Source organism: Ahaetulla prasina, chromosome 5, assembly GCF_028640845.1.
Source record: "Ahaetulla prasina isolate Xishuangbanna chromosome 5, ASM2864084v1, whole genome shotgun sequence".
Lineage (NCBI taxonomy): Eukaryota > Metazoa > Chordata > Lepidosauria > Squamata > Colubridae > Ahaetulla > Ahaetulla prasina.
In genome coordinates, this window is record NC_080543.1 from 60,926,591 (window position 1) to 60,943,070 (window position 16,480).

General features: G+C 34.5%; 2 protein-coding genes across 6 annotated transcripts in view; one reads left to right on the plus strand and one right to left on the minus strand.

Moving 5' to 3' along the window:
• LOC131199363 (uncharacterized) overlaps nt 1-16,480 on the minus strand; it is a 170,337-nt gene that overhangs the window by 16,218 nt on the left and 137,639 nt on the right. The gene's annotated exons all lie outside the window — the stretch shown is intronic.
• Nucleotides 5,073-16,480, plus strand: part of SLC37A1 (solute carrier family 37 member 1) — a 32,056-nt gene continuing 20,648 nt past the window's right edge. Inside the window, exons 1-7 of one of the 5 annotated variants that reach the window (XM_058185071.1) lie at nt 5,073-5,220; nt 8,630-9,283; nt 10,109-10,190; nt 11,114-11,243; nt 12,966-13,044; nt 13,803-13,938; nt 15,495-15,571. In XM_058185071.1, the coding sequence (XP_058041054.1) occupies nt 9,228-9,283; nt 10,109-10,190; nt 11,114-11,243; nt 12,966-13,044; nt 13,803-13,938; nt 15,495-15,571 (560 nt within the window). In that variant the 5' untranslated portion in view covers nt 5,073-5,220; nt 8,630-9,227. Of the gene's footprint in view, nt 5,221-5,527; nt 9,284-10,108; nt 10,191-11,113; nt 11,244-12,965; nt 13,045-13,802; nt 13,939-15,494; nt 15,572-16,480 lie in introns of all 5 variants that reach the window. The other 4 variants (XM_058185070.1, XM_058185069.1, XM_058185072.1 and 1 more) reach the window with 4 other exon arrangements.

A 16,480-nucleotide genomic window follows, 5' to 3' on the forward strand; every position in this document is an offset into this window, starting at 1 on the left:
TCTTAATGTATTGTGAAAACGACAATTATGACTTCTAATTTATGGAATAGTAACTGAATCAGCTAAGTATGCTTAACCAAATTATAGTTTAGCACAATACATGCTAAGAGTGGTTTACCTAAGGCATCAAGTAGTAGAGGCTAAAATTTAGCCTAGTTTCCAGTTCTGTTTCACATACGTAGTCTTATGGTTTAAGTCCCACTGAGTTAAAAAGATATTCAAAGTGAATGTTCATACTTTCACGATGCTGCAATTACCTTAATATGAATATTTTTACACTGAATTCTGTTTTTCCCCTCTTGTTCTGTATTATCTGAAATTTTAAGCTTCATTGTTAGCATCTTAATATGGTAGTCTAGGTCTATTTTTAACTTCAGGAAAACATTTTTTTTCTTAGCCAAGGCCATTCTTTTGGCATGAAAGAACTTGTCTTTTCAACACTACAACACTCTATTAAAAATACAGATCAGATTCTGAAAGTTCCTGAATACATTTGCAAGTTTTAAGAAAGATACAAACCCAGCTGGGAAAGAGTAATATAACCCACAAATTGGCTACTTGTGAAATGTTATCTAGAATCAATGTTTTCTATTGTTCAAGTCTTACATGTAATCATTGTCTTTTATTGTTTGATCACTTGGTTTCTGATAAAAACACATATACAAGATGAATGTGTTGGAAGAATAATCCATCTGGTTCAGTTCCAAGCTGGGAGAGAGGCACTGGCAATAAAATGGAGGCTGATTGAAAAGAAGGATTCCCTTTATTGATTAGCAGAACCACCAACAGCATGTGGTTTTGGGACAGCTGACCAACTGGTTGAATGAGTGGATAGATCTTTATAGGTGTCTGATGTTGCTGTTTTTGCTATTTTAATGGTGATGGGTTAATCCTATTATGTCTTAAAGGTCATGTCTTGTTCTTAGAGTTTGGGTGGAGAAGGATCCCATCACTCCCCCTAAATGCTGTTTCCTTTGCCTATATGACTTAATGATTTATAAAATATAATCCTCCAGAAAATTTTAAACACTTTATAATAAATTCCTATTTTCTACAAACCTTTCCACACACACACAACGTATATTCACTATGTGATATATATCATAAATCTGGATTATCAATGCAACCACAGTTCTTACTAGAGTTTAGCCTTTTTCAGATTTGGATATTTTTCTATTCTGGTTACTTCTTCATATGCAAGTAAATGGTGTTCCTCAGGATGAAGATAAACCCTCCATTCTATATAGTTAAACATATACATATTACTTTGTTTAAAAAATGTAACCCATACAAAATGCCTTTATTAAAAGCAAACTTTCACCAATATAATTCACATGCACACACAGTATAGTTATACATATTAAAACTTGCTTAATTTAATGTTTTGTTGTGACATCCAAATAGAAAAAAAATATGGTTTGAGACATGGTTTTTTGTTTTTCTTAGCTAACTAAATAAAATATGTGGTTTGTTTTTCTTAAGAGAGAGATTATTTTATTTATTTGATTTACCCTTTTATTTTTTGTCAACTCAACATAATGGACACACCTAATGCTCCCAACTCCTGTTTTCCACACCACAATTCTATGATGTGGGTTGGGCTGAGTAGGAATGATAAACCCAAAGCTGATTTGCAGAATACAAACAATAGCTGTAGAATCTGAAATATACTAAATAAAAAAACCCTGTGGATTGGTATCATCTCTATAGAACATTGAGCAGCAAATGGGAAACATTGCATATAAACCTTCTTCCACTTTTAGCACAGGGGCCTTTAAATGTGAACATACAGATTAATATTTCTTTCAACATATTAAATCAAAGCTGTCTTTTTTGCGCTTTCCCTTTCCCCCTTCCTTTTTTGCCAAAATGGGTAGTCAAAGATCAAGGAAAAGTTGACTGTACAAATAAAGTAACTCTTGTGAACTGATTGATTCAGCTCAAATCATGTCATAGATAAATTCAATAAATACTACAACATATAACAAATTATTTTTCCCTAACCCATTATTTATCACAGGCTTACTTTCTATCTTATTATTAATACTTTACAGTGTCAACTCTCTGCCCCTCAATTTCCTAAATTATCATATTATCTTCTTTGTGTGGAGGATGTGCTCATATGTTAGTTTCACATTGGGAGCATTGGGAGCAGTTCAGAGCAGTTCCCCATTCCTTGCTTCTAAGGAATTGGTAAATTTTTTCCAGAAAACAATTTCGCATGTGGTAATTTTTGGCTTGCACTGAAAAATACTGCCTTCTGCAAATCATGCTATTTGCCAAGAAATTTTGCATCAACCCATGGTATGCATTGACTGTCATATTACCACCAAAGACTGTAGCATCAGCAAAGACCACGTAATTTATCACAAATATATCTATTCACATTTTCTCCCAAGAAATGACAATGCAATTTTAGTTTTGTTATAGGCTGTTGTAGCCAATGACATATGTACTAGTGCATAATTATTTCTATTTGGGAAAGAAGTGGACACACACTTTTCTTTGGATGGATGTCAGTACTGATATGTGTCCTAATAGAAGTTTATTGTCTAGATTAATTTATTTTGGCATGTTTTCAGTATGACATTCAGCTTCATCAGATGAATGAAGTGCTAGAGTAAGTTAAGTAACAGATATGACAAAACTATAAATTGTGAGGTCATACATACACAAAATCAGAAAATCTAGATAGCACTAGTGTTAATAACAATGGCCTTCCTTCATTTATTAACCTAATCTACATAGTTTGTCTCTGGTATTTTTCTCACCATATTCTTTGAACAGAGATCCACTTGGAGTCATGCTATCCAATGGGAATTGAGGCCAGAGGTATCTTTTCTAAGAATCTAACTTATAAAACAGCATTTCTTGGGGTTGGGGGGGACGGGGAAATGGGGACAGCAGACTATATAAATTCATAAAAATCTGCAAAATGTATTCTTCCAAATACATATTTAGTTATATTTATATTTATTTTCAGGTAAACTATCAGATTAAGAGAGTAATCTCAAAGTACTGAAATAGGAACGCATTCATAGGAGCTAATGTACAGTAGTAGATTATTAAAATACATTTTTTAAAACCTTTCTGTTCATCAGGTATCTGGTTTGTGTGTTAAAATAATATTTTGATCTGTTTTTTCCCCTTCATGTCTTAAAGTCATTGAATTTATTTTGTAAGATACACAGTTTAAAAAACCCAGTAAAACAGCTTAAAGATGCTCTTGTAGAAAAAGCACAATAAGCATATATATTGTTATGTTTGTTGTTATCCACTTATCAAAATGAACATTTATTTCTTATGGTTATGGTTTTCCTGCTTTACAAAACAAAACAAGAATAGACAAACTGCAAAAGAGGGGGTACTATTTTCTTTTCCTCTCTTTACTTTCCTCCAGTTCTAGGCAACTATCTTGATTCCAGAAGAAAATCTGCTCCCTGGAGCAAAGGAGATATTTTAGTTAGATAAACTAAAGCATCAGAGTTCATTTGTATAGTGATTTCTATACAAACACTGATATAAATGAAATACCACATTCATGCACAATAGCAATTAGCAATAGGAGTTCCCCGTATTTAATAGAAATATAAATAGCAATGCTTTTAAAAAGCCATTTGGGGAGACCTATTTCCAAATCAAATCAGCATGGAAAATTAATTGACTGGAGGTAGGGAAGAAAGAGAAGAGGGAACAGCATTAATAGCATATAACCTGGAAAAGAGCATGATTGACTGCAGCCCTAGATAAAAATGCAATTTTATCACTTCTAAGAGCCAGTTCTTTCTTTTTAATGGCTAAAATGTTCTTATGCCTACTCCAAGACATGCATAAGATTGTGCAAACCTGTATAAATTGTTTAGTATTAAACCCTTCTATATATCCAGAAATACTTAACTTCCAACAAATATGCATGCAATGGTAACCTTTAAAAACTAAATCCAGCACTTCTGCCAGTGAATTGTTTGTTTATTCTGGTGTGTGTGTGCATGCGCTTGTGGCTTTGAGTCAGCTTTTACTCCTGGCTACTGCCTGGACTAGTGCCACCAGTTTTCTTTGGCAAGATTATTCAGAAATGGTTTGCCATTACTGCCTTCTTAAGGTTGAGTGTGTGACTGGCCCAAGATCATCCAGCTGGCTTTGTGCTAAGGTGGAATTCCCCATCTCCCAATTAATTCAAATTGCTACGAAACCTCACTGTAATCAATTGGACAACCCACAGATACGCCTCCAGGATTTTAAACTAACTTTTATTTGTATTAAGGAGTCCCATATTTAATTAATGCATTCAGCCAAAAATCTAATTTCTGGATAAATATATAATTTACTCTTCTGGTACAATGCTTTATTTTCTGCTTATGCATTTATGCACTACAGAAATATTTACAACTTATGAAATTAAATATTTTATCAGATCCATCTGGGCTTCATTACAAGCTTTTGTATCCCATATATTTTGTATGGAAAATGAAGCCCAATGAATTATAAGTGCCAATATAGTCTCAAGCAGGTAGTCGGGGGCAAAATGGATACTATAAGTTTTTGTCTTGGAAGCACTATTTTTTTATTACTAGCAAGCTAAAATTATCAGAGAAGAAGTTATTTCGGCTGTAAGAACTCTGCGTTGAGACATTTAAGCCTCTCCATCACAGTTTTTCTTTGAGACAAATTGTCCTTGGATTTTGATCTGCTATGAACAGTCTTTTTTGCGACCTGACAAGCAAAGACCATGGGGAAGCCAGATTCACATAAGAACCGTATTACTAACTTAACTGCAGTGATTCACTTAACAACTGTGGCAAAAAAAAGGGGTGGTTGTAGAATGGGACAAAATCCACTTAACAAATGTCTCAGCAACCGAAATTTTGAGCTCAATTGTGGTCGTAAGTTGAGGACTTGCCTGCTCTGTTTACAAAACACTGCTTCAGGCTAAGGTAGAATAATTAGTTCATTAAGAAAGAAAAGCGGGTTCGGCCTTCCCTCCAGGTCTGACATTTGCCACCTCTTTTCCAGCTACGCCCTTTTCTTGCCCCCGAAGAAAGAGGAGAGGCTTGAACGAGCCAGACAGGTTCCCCGCTCGGCTACCCTCGCCCTGCGCCGCGCCTAAACCAGGAAGTCGCTGCCTAGGGCAGCTGTCGGAAACGGGCTCCTGAAGCGCCGGGAGCGTTTCTTCCCAAGGGGACTCGGCAGCCGGCGACCGCCGCCGACTCCTCACTTCGGGTAAATTGCCGACTCCGAGATCAGCCTGTGGGGAGGGAACAGGCGGGAGCTTTGGGAAAAGGGGCTCTCGGGCAGGCGGCGGCTTCTTAGCGCGCTCTGCCTTGGCCGAGCGGAGACTCTCCTCTGAAGGGGGGAGAGCTGCGTATCGCACCTGCGGCGGCGGCGGCGGCGGCGACGGAGGCGGCTCCCGGGCAAACCACCCGAGCGGCAAACTGAAGGGGGGGGGGTTCGGCGGATGAGCGGAAGGTGTGCGGGGAAGGGGAGATAGCAGGTTGGGGCGCTTATGTTGCCCCCGTCTCTTTTCCAGATATCGATGCATCGTTTCGATCACATATCCAAAGACGAAATAATGGCTCACCCTTAAATAATGTTTATTGAGGCTGTGTTACTATGTTTTGCTCTTGATTGGTTGTATGCTTTTCCGAGATACATTCATAAAGTGACGGTTATAAGTATTGAGATAGCCCCAATCAACCCCAAAGCCTGTGCGACGTCGGTTCGCTTCCGTTTAACTGAAGGGGCTGATTTTTCAATTGTGCAGCAGTTTCTTAACTAGTTTTGTCAATCAGATAAAAGCTAAATCCCACTAGATGATAAATCTCATCCAGTAAACCGAGATTCTTGAAAGAACTTCATTCTTAATGAGTTTCCTTTCCAGATGGATGGCATGGCAGTGCCATGGTTGTTGTTTGGGGAAGAGAAAAAATAGTGCTTATTTTCTCAGGATTTAAAAGTTTGGTTTTATGGTTTTTACCTACTGGATTTCATCATAGTTATGGATGACAGGTGCAATCATTACAAATGGTTGAGCAATATCTTTCTGTTGCGGATTTAATATAGAAGTCTGTATAGAAATCAATTCTAGGTTGGGACAAACTATTTCATTACAACAGGCTGTCAATTTCAGGTAAAAATTGTGCATGCATGGAAGTTTATCATTTAGGTTGAAATGTTCTCTAACAATCCCAAATACCTCAGATAGAGCAGGTAAGCCAACTGAAAACAGCAAAATTATTAACAAGTTGCTTTTTATTGGCACCCCTCCCCCCAATTAAAATCTGCAATCTTCAAATGTCTTCTAAAAGAAACTTTTTTACATAGCCTAGATCCATGATGGCGAGCCTATAGCATGCATGCCAGAAGTGGCACACAGAGCCATCTCTCCAGGCATGCGAGCCGTCATCCGTTGCTCTTCCTGGTTCCAGCGCACCAGCCAGCTGGTCTTCATGTGTGTGGGAGCACCAAAAACTAGAAGAGCAGGCGCCCAGTGTGCATGCTCATGCAGGGAAGATGATCCTTTTGTTTTCGGCACGTGCATGCGCACCGGTGACCTGGTCTTCTAGTTTCTGGCATGTATGTGCATGCGAAGACTGGAAGATCATCTTCCCTGCTCACCCATGTGCACCAGGGCGGCTGCTCTTCTGGTTTAGGGCACACACAGAGAGAGAGCACTCAGTGCCGAAAAGGTTTGCCAACACTGGCCTAGATAGATTCATTCAACAGTAGCATTTTTTCATCCAGTCCACTAGCATCAAGAATATTAACGTCTTTTACAATTTCTGATTTAATCCCAATTTTTAGCTAATTTTATCGTCAGGAAACTATTTTTAATCTTGATGGCTCAAAAGCCAAGTTCTTGAGTACACCTTATAAATTGTGATTATATAAAAAACCAGAAGCTTTCAGGTCACACATGTCTTATAGCCTACCAGCTCATTGTCAACTGAATATAGATTTCAAACTTGTAATATCTGTTTTATTTTTACTAGAATTCTAAGATTTACAAAACAGATTTATAACAGAGGCTAGAATAAAGGACATTGTGGAACAGCTAGAGTTTGGCAGTCTTAAAGTTCATTTGAAAAGTGACAGGTGATGAAGCAAGCAGTGAAAAGATGCAGCATCCATTCCTGACCTAACACCATTGTGTGATAACCGATGCTGTTCACCCTAACCTTTTCCTTCTCCTCCTCCTTTTCTCTCACTCTTCATTCTTTTCTTTTTCACCATTATTGTGGATGGCAAATAGTTAGCTGGTTCTGTTATTTAAGTTTTAAAATGTGAAGTTTTTTCTACAACAAATCATTGCTTAATCTCAATGGTGGTCCAAAGGAAGCCCATCCAAATATTATTCATATCATTAGAATCAAGAATTTCTTAGGTCCGCCACTCTTGTTTTTATTTTTGTAGTATCACTTTGGAAAGAGATGGGGCTGTTTTTGTTATACAATGAATAGAATAGAATAGAATAGAATAGAATAGAGTAGAGTAGAGTAGAGTAGAGTAGAGTAGAGTAGAGTAGAGTAGAGTAGAGTAGAGTAGAGTAGAGTAGAGTAGAGTAGAATTTTTTATTGGCCAAGTGTGATTGGACACACAAGGAATTTGTCTTGGTGCATATGCTCTCAGTGTACATAAAAGAAAAGATACCTTCATCAAGGTACAACATTTACAACACAAATGATGGTCATAGGGTACAATTTAACACTTAATGATACAACACTTAATGATAATCATAGGGTACAAATAAGCAATCAGGAACAATCAATATCAATATAAATCATAAGGATTACCAACAACAAAGTTACAGTCATACAGTCATAAGTGGAAGGAGATGGGTGATGGGAACAATGAGAAGATTAATAGTAGTGCAGATTTAGTAAATAGTTTGAGGGAATTATTTGTTTAGCAGAGTGATGGCCTTCGGGGAAAAACTGTTCTTGTGTCTAGTTATTCTGGTGTGCAGAACACCAGAATCAGTCTGGGGAATCAGTCTTGTAATTTATAGATATCCAGAGCTGTGACAGAAAAGTTATTGAGCCAAGCACTACAATTAAGAAAGAACTGTTATTTAAGTTTTGCTTTGACATTTGCACTTCATCCTCTTCCTATTTCGTTTCCAAGACAACTAAAGACAGCACTATATGATTGTTACAACCCAATAATACGCTGACTTCCTCTCTTGAAAAATATAATATAAGTACTCTCATCTGCCCTCTTTTTAAAAACATTTTTGTGTGCATCTTTGGTTTTACATGATCTCTTAGCTGCTAGCAGAAACAATATTTTATTTACATGTACATAGAAAATCAAGCATTATGAAAATAAAACAGAACTATAAAATTTGGTAACTTGTAGGTTTGTGAATTTGACTAGAGAATAGATAAACCACTCATGGAAGGAGAGCACCTACCCCCACCTCCAATATCCCTAAAGAACTGATAAGTATATATATATTTTTAGAAAAAGTTTCATTTCAAATACACGGAATTAAAGGTATAATGTTTGAAATTATGCATATTTGTAGACTGTAGTTTGAAAACTGGCCTAAAATAAATAAACAGCACCAAATGATAAAAAGATTTTCAGTAAAATATATATATGGCCTTAATACTACCTATTTCTTTCACAGTTGCAAGGTATGTGACTCATGTTCACATTTTTGGTTGAATGGCAAATTGGAGTACTCAAATTCCAGAAAACAAATCTGAATAACTTGACATCTATAGAATCAAATAATTTGGGACTACAGAATTCCATCTCTTCATAATTCGTTTTAATATGGTATTTTGGTTATGGCTTTTAATTTGAAAAGAGAGCTAATCCTGGGATAACATATAACTTAAATCTTTTCAAGATTCTTTTTGTTCAATACATTTTTTTCCACAGAATGAAATACAAAGATAATGCATTTGTTTGAATTTATATTTATCTTTATAATAAAGCTGATATCCTTAATTTAAGATTTTAACTGCAGTCCTATGAACTCTTGCTTAAAAATTGGTTCAAGAGAATTCAATGGGCTTATATTCAAAAAGGGATGCATAAACTGATGGCATGAAAATATTCTATTTGTATAAAGTTAGGTACATGGGAAAAGAATTAACCCCTCAGTGACTGGTAACCTCAAAGAACAAATGTAGTCAGCATTACATTTTGGTTTGCTGCAAACTTGGAACAAAAATCTAAAGCATCTGAATAACAAAAAGTTAAACTTGGTACTCAAGTAAATGGCTGAACTTCCACCTGGGATTCTTTTGATCACTTCATTTACAAAAGACCAATGGTAAGTTGTGGTTTATTAGTACTTGAAAAGCTTTGATTTCCTTTTTAACAAATCTACATTAAAATAGAATTGTTCAGAAGATTTGTTCGGAATATCTATTGTTAAAATGTGTATTTGTTTTCTCTCTGTTGATACTTTTTATGGCTGTAATAATACACTGCAGATATAATGTATTTATAACAAGTGCTGTAATATAATTGTTGGGCATGATCCATAAACTTGGTGGATTTTTTTAGATCAGAACCATTGAGTTCAAGTATGTATTAGATTATCAGTTAACTAGATAGAAAGTCGTATAATCTTTACTGCCTTGATATGCAAAACACAAATGAAGTTTTTCATCTCCTAGAGATTAGATAACGTTTATAACTAGACAGTATCTTGAAATATCACAGCCGTAGAAATTAATTGAAAAATTGCCCATTTTACGTGTGATACAGATATCACACTCCTTGGCCATGAACAATTCAGAACAATTAGCTATTCTAATATTTTCCTACTTATCCAGCAGTGTTTGTGGATGATGCACAACTTCTGGGTGACTGTACCTAAGATCTGCCAAAGCTTAAATTATTAATCTTTGGGGAAATGTACTCATAAGTTTTTATGTAACTCCCTAATCAATGGCAAATATCCTTCTGTTTCTTTTTAATGACAAACTACCTTTTCCTTGTTACATTTCAAAAATTGTGTAAGTCAAATGGAAAATTACTTAACTGACTTTACCTGCCTTTCTGGATATAATAGAACAACCTAAAATAATTTGTTAATATATTTCTGCCAAATAAAATATCTGCAAAGCATGAAATGTTTGTTTTGTTACAGGTATAGGGCTTTCATATTTGTCTTGACTTTCATGCTATATGTTAGTTTTCATTTATCAAGGAAGCCAATCAGTATAGTTAAGGTAAGCAAAAAGGAAGTAAGTTTTTTCTATATCCTGATGATGTCAAACAAGGAAGTATATGTTTATCTTCCCTAAAAGTATAACTGCACATGACAGTGCAGTAGATCTATAAAAATGCTGGATGAGAATTAGAATTAGATAGATTTATGTAATAAAACTACATAAAAATACTCATAACAAACTATTATTTGGTTAATGTTCTACAAAGATGCTATATTCAAAGATATGTAAAACTTGTGTGTATATCTTAAAAGGGCTTTATTTCACTTGATGTCACACTATGTTTGAAATATTATAAATGTGCATTTAGGATGTTTGTAAGGATCCATATATGTTGTGATGAATTTATCTGGAAAATTATGTTGGATATTCTCTTAAAAACTGTCCAAATCTTTTTATGCTTTTCATTTAACTTTTCACATGGCTAATTAGCCTTATCAAGTTTTGTGATAAACATAAAAGTTATAATCTATCTGAATTAGCCTTATCAAGTTTTAAAATAATACGGAATAAGATAACGTATTCATTCATTCATTCATTCAATTTATATGGCCACCCATCTCAAACAAGTGACTCTGGGCAGTAAACAATCATAAAAATAAAAAATAAAAAAAAGTAATTATATGCAGCCAAGGAAATTATAATCCATAGAAGTTAATGTAATCAGGAAATGTGGTACTTAACTTTATATTTAATTTTATAAGTACCATGCCAGATAAATTCCAAACTGAATAATGCATGTTATTTAAAATTGGAAAGATTGAGTCAGCCTTATCAAGTTTTGAAATAATATAGTATAGAATAACTTATTTAACTTCATTTTAAATATATTTACCAGTATCTGATAGCTTGTTCTAATAAGATAAAGGCTCAACAAAATAAAATATTCAACAGCATTTCCCTTCTCTCCCACTTTAATTTAGGGAGAACTGCATAAACACTGTACTACTCTTCAAATTATTGAGCGGGATACCTATGAAGAACATGCCATCCACATTCCATCTGTTAAAACATTATTATATAATGATTCTCGCTGTGGCTGGGAACCTTTTGGTGAGTAGTAGGTCTCCCTACCTTTGATAATAATAATGAAGAGTGCGCTACCAACCATAATGTGCCTTGAGTACAATCCCAAAATAATTGGAGCACTGCTTAAACACCATCGGAATTGATAAATTCACCATCAGTCAATTGTAAAAGGTACAGTAGCTTTACTTGGAACAATAGATATCCTACAATGATATCTTGCTACACCTTCAAGCATTCATATCTGCCTATCCAAGGTCCTTGAGAAAGAACCTGATAAGCAGACAAAAATGCCAAATCCAGTCCGAACATCTGGTTGATTGTAGCAAACCATAATAATAATAGAACACCATTGGAATTGACAAAAATCAATACCTATCAGCTGCAATTGGCAACTTTATTTGGAACATCTTACATCCTGCAAACAATACTTTTAACACCTTCAAACAAAAACCTCTACCTAATACCAGGTCCTTGGAGAGGACTCAGTAAATGCATAAAAAGGTCAAATCCAATCTAACCATCTATCTGACTTGCAAGCAGCCATATTAATTAGAAAAGATGAGCAAACAAATAATTGAAGTGAAACACTTTTTGAAATAGGACAATCGGAAAAGTGTATAGATTTTTCTCCATCAATTTTATTCTTAAACATATCCTTATCTGAATTTTTTAATCTTATAAGAAGAAAATACTTTTTGAAGTAAGTCAGGAACATTAAGAAGTTCAGGTAAGCATTTTTTATATCTGTGTGTAATGTGAAAAAATGAGCTACATTATTTGACCTGAATCTTGTAAAGATTAGTGATACAGAAGTTTAAAATTAATTACGTTCCTTTTTCCTTCCCAGTTCAGTATTAAATAGAATAGAATAGAATTTTTTATTGGCCAAGTGTGATTGGACACACAAGGAATTTGTCTTGGTGCATATGCTCTCAGTGTACATAAAAGAAAAGATACGTTCATTAAGGTACAACATTTACAACACAATTGATGGTCAATATATCAATATAAATCATAAGGGTTGCCAGCAACAAAGTTACAGTCATACAGTCATAAGTGGAAAGAGATTGGTGATGGGAACTATGAGAAGATTAATAGCAGTGCAGATTTAGTAAATAGTTTGACAGTGTTGAGGGAATTATTTGTTTAGCAGAGTGATGGCCTTTGGGAAAAAACTGTTCTTGTGTCTAGTTGTATTGATAGGCAGCACAAATACTAGCAATGTTGTTCACATGACATATTCAAGGGCAAGTGTGAAGGGAGACATAATGACTGCAACCCTTCATCACATCCCCAGGATTTTGTAGATGGTATTATACATCCCTTTTGGGAGATAGTACAAATACAGCTTAAGCACTTTGTTCTTGGCACAGGTTTAGTTGAATATACAAAGCCAGCACATACCCTTCTTTTCCCAATGCATTTACTGAATATGAATATTATGCAGTGGTAGTATTATTTAGATACTTTTTAAAAGTTAGATATGAAAGTCCATTTTAAACTCTGCCCAGTTTCCATTTGTGTAATGATATAATTATTAAGTTACTTTAAATCATAAAAGTAAATTTTCTTTCACTATAATTTTATCTTGAGAAAACTATTTTCTCTTTAAATTATTTGAAGCCATTTTTATACAAAAATCAAATATGAATAGATAATCACTATTTATAAAGGTTATTTGTATTTAAGCAATTGTCCCTTGAACTGCTATATATGTGTGTATGTTGTATGTGTGTGTATTCCTAGATAAAAGCAACTACAAGCAGTTATTGGGAGCCCTGGATTACTCATTTCTCTGCGCTTATGCTGTCGGAATGTATCTGAGGTACATTTTCTTACTCTTTATCTTGCTTCATGAGTTCAGTGCGTCAATACAGAATATTATACTATTGTTGATCTTGGTCAGCATTTTGCATAGCGGTTTCTGGGAAGCAAAGAGACTATTACATAATGAGAAATGTTGGAAGAACCAAATCAAAACATGAAATATTTCCTATTGTAATTAAGGTTGAAAGAAATGTGACTTCTTAATTTTATGGATTTGAATGTGTTTTGGATGAGAACTGACATTGATTCAATTCTCTGCAAAACCCCAAAATGTTTCAGATGCCTGTGATTCTTGTTGCTACTGCTAAACTATGTAGTTCCATTTTGAAATGTAAGAAAACTATTTTGGGTTGAATAAAGTAATTCATTTTAAGCCACATGCATAAAATAGAGTCCACCAAAAAGTATTTGTTTAGGCCACTCAAAAACCTATGCTTTCATGACTTAAAATAATTGTCATCCTGTTATTTGCTTTTCACTGAGCTTCTCAAAGCCTCTGTACCCCTTTCTTACCTCTTCATGTTGGGTAATAGTATTTCAACAAGCTATCCTTTGGTATCATAGATATGTTGGACCTGATTATATTGGAGACATTTTTAATAATATTGGAAAAATATTCTTGAAATTAAATTTAAATTTTATATTTTGAGGATTTTAATAATTTGTAAGGTTTTGGTTTTCAGAGAGCTATAATTATGATTAGTTTTAGTTCAATATGCATTCAAAATTAATCTTCTTTTTAACCTTAATTTAAAGTGGCATAATAGGAGAGCGTTTGCCTATTCGATACTATCTCAGTGGTGGGATGCTTGCCAGTGGATTCTTCACTGCATTATTTGGAATTGGCTATTTCTTTAACATACATAATTTGTGGTTCTACATCATTGCTCAGGTAAGCATGACTGGGTTATTTTTACAAACCTCAAAAACACAGCCTAAGAATATAAATGCATCTATGCTGCTGCATTTTCTTGTTGGTGTTCCACAACCATAGTTTGGAGTCATTTTAGTGTTATTATTATATAACTGTTGTGGCTAGTAACTATTGATTACATGATCTTATGTGGATTATCTAATTCTCTTTTTTAACAATTTTATTTGATTCAAAAAATAAAAAGTCCAAAATAAAAGAAATTGAACAAAGACAAAACAAAGCTAAATAAAAACATTGAAAATAATGTGAATTTTTAAAAAGGACCAAAACACATATTATCCCCCCAGTTGAACATTGACAAATCCATTGCAACAATAATAGCATCCCCCCATGCAGAACAAGTCCATGCTTTCTTGAAACACATTGACCAAACCAGTGTATACCATGCCAAAATGTGATCATATTTTAGGTTTGTATAAAGGTGTTATGATATTAGATATCTGCAGTTCATTTCTTAGTGATTCCTGCTTTCATTGAACATTCTGAGTAGCAGAAGTATGGTTTGTAAAAGTTACCAAGGTAAATCTCTTCTGTTCTTTGACAGAAACATTTATATATTATTATTTTGTTTGGTAAAAGAGTTTCTATTATTATTTGATATAAAAGTTTGTATTATTCTTTCTGCAGATAAACCCATTTCTTAAAACCTTAATTGATTTGTAATTATTCTGAGAATTTATGCAATTGTGTATCCTGAGACAGATCTTTTTTTACTCTGAGGAGAAATTTTATAATCCATTTTTAGCCGAAAGAGTTCTAGCAACAGTCTGGACTACTATTGATTAACAACAGTTGATTGTTAGGAAATAGAAGAATTCAAACTAATTTCTAAATCTGGCTTTAAAAGCTGGATCTTTCATTGAAAGTAGCTGGATTTTGCATTGAAATAAAAGACACATATGTTGTACTCTGTATTTTGTAGGAGTCTATTTCCAAAACAATATATAAATTGTTAGAAAATGTTGACTTTAATTCTTATGCTTCCAAAGTACATAAATACTTTGGTAAAGCAGAAGTTGCCTAGTATAGTGCAAAAGATGTTGCATTTTCTGTCAGCTCTACTATTTAATAACTGAGATGATTGGTACCTGCTTCAGAACGAAATAATGTTTGATTATTTGTTCTCTTTATGGGTCATGCATAAATCAATACTCCTTTCACTTTTATTGCTTTGGCATCTTTGGCACTGCAACTCCTTCAATTAAATAGTTGGAGAATAAAAAATCACATAGTACACACCCTTCTGTTGCACAGCAATTACTCCATATGCTTCAAAACGACGCAGAGAGGTCAAATTATAATGGCTAATTTGATATAGTACTGACAGAAAAGAGTAGTACAACTATGAGACCTGAGGTGTGGCTGATTTATTGTGTTAATGAATAATAATATAATTTTTCTGGAATGTGTACCATAAATTTAAATATTATATTTAATATTAGCTCATTGTACTATATATGGTAGCTATGAAATATTTTGCTGCAGGATAACCTTTGTCATTAAAAACTTTTCAGGTAGCTAATGGATTGGTACAAACTACTGGCTGGCCCAGTGTGGTCACCTGCATTGGCAACTGGTTTGGAAAAGGAAGGTAAATTCTCTATTTCTCTCTCTCTGGGTAGAGAGGAGAAATCTTTTGGTAAAGGCCAAGTAACTAATTCCAATAAAATAATGCTTTATCACACAGATAAACTCATATATTATAAATGTTGTGTTTTAACCATAGAATTGTGAAATGAATCCTCCTTTATATATGAATGAAATGTCCAACATGTTGGCTATTCTAATGAACAACTATGGATGCAATAGTTGCAATAGGGGCAATGGATAATAAGCAAACAACAAATAAACAGATTATAAACCAGTATACTTAAAAGCAATAACTAAAATTAATAGCCAATCAGAAACTCAAACTTACTTTACATCAATCAACTTGGCCCCAATTTTTTAGGGTTGTCCTGAAAACTAAAGAGATTGAGCCCAACTAGATAAGGAAGTGGGGGAGGTGAAAGATTGTTCCAGAGAGTAGATGCTACAGTGAAAGGAGAATACTTCTCCTGTCCCATCAGATGATGTTGTTTCCAAGAACAGTCCCAGAGCATATCCTTCCTACTAAAGCATTATGGGATGGAGAGATACTATCAGGAAGAGGCATTCCCACAGATACCCACTCCTGTACACAATTGCACAAAGGGTCTCTTGGCCATGACTGCCACCTTGTGTAGTTATCTGAGAGGAGTAACTATACAAAGCCATATCTCACCAACAACTCAGCACAAATTTGCAGAACTTATCCACTGAGTGCCAAGAATGGTCATCATAGCAGTCTGTCTGTATTCTTTCTCCTCTTCATCAGAAGGGAACAAGTTAGCCTGAACAGTGAGTGAATGACACTCAAAACAATAAAATAAAAACAGGGGCATAAGCATGTTTTGCTATAGCCATAAGGTAATCTTTAAGAGAGAGCCTGTTTGATGTTGTAGTTAAGGGTAGAAAGTAA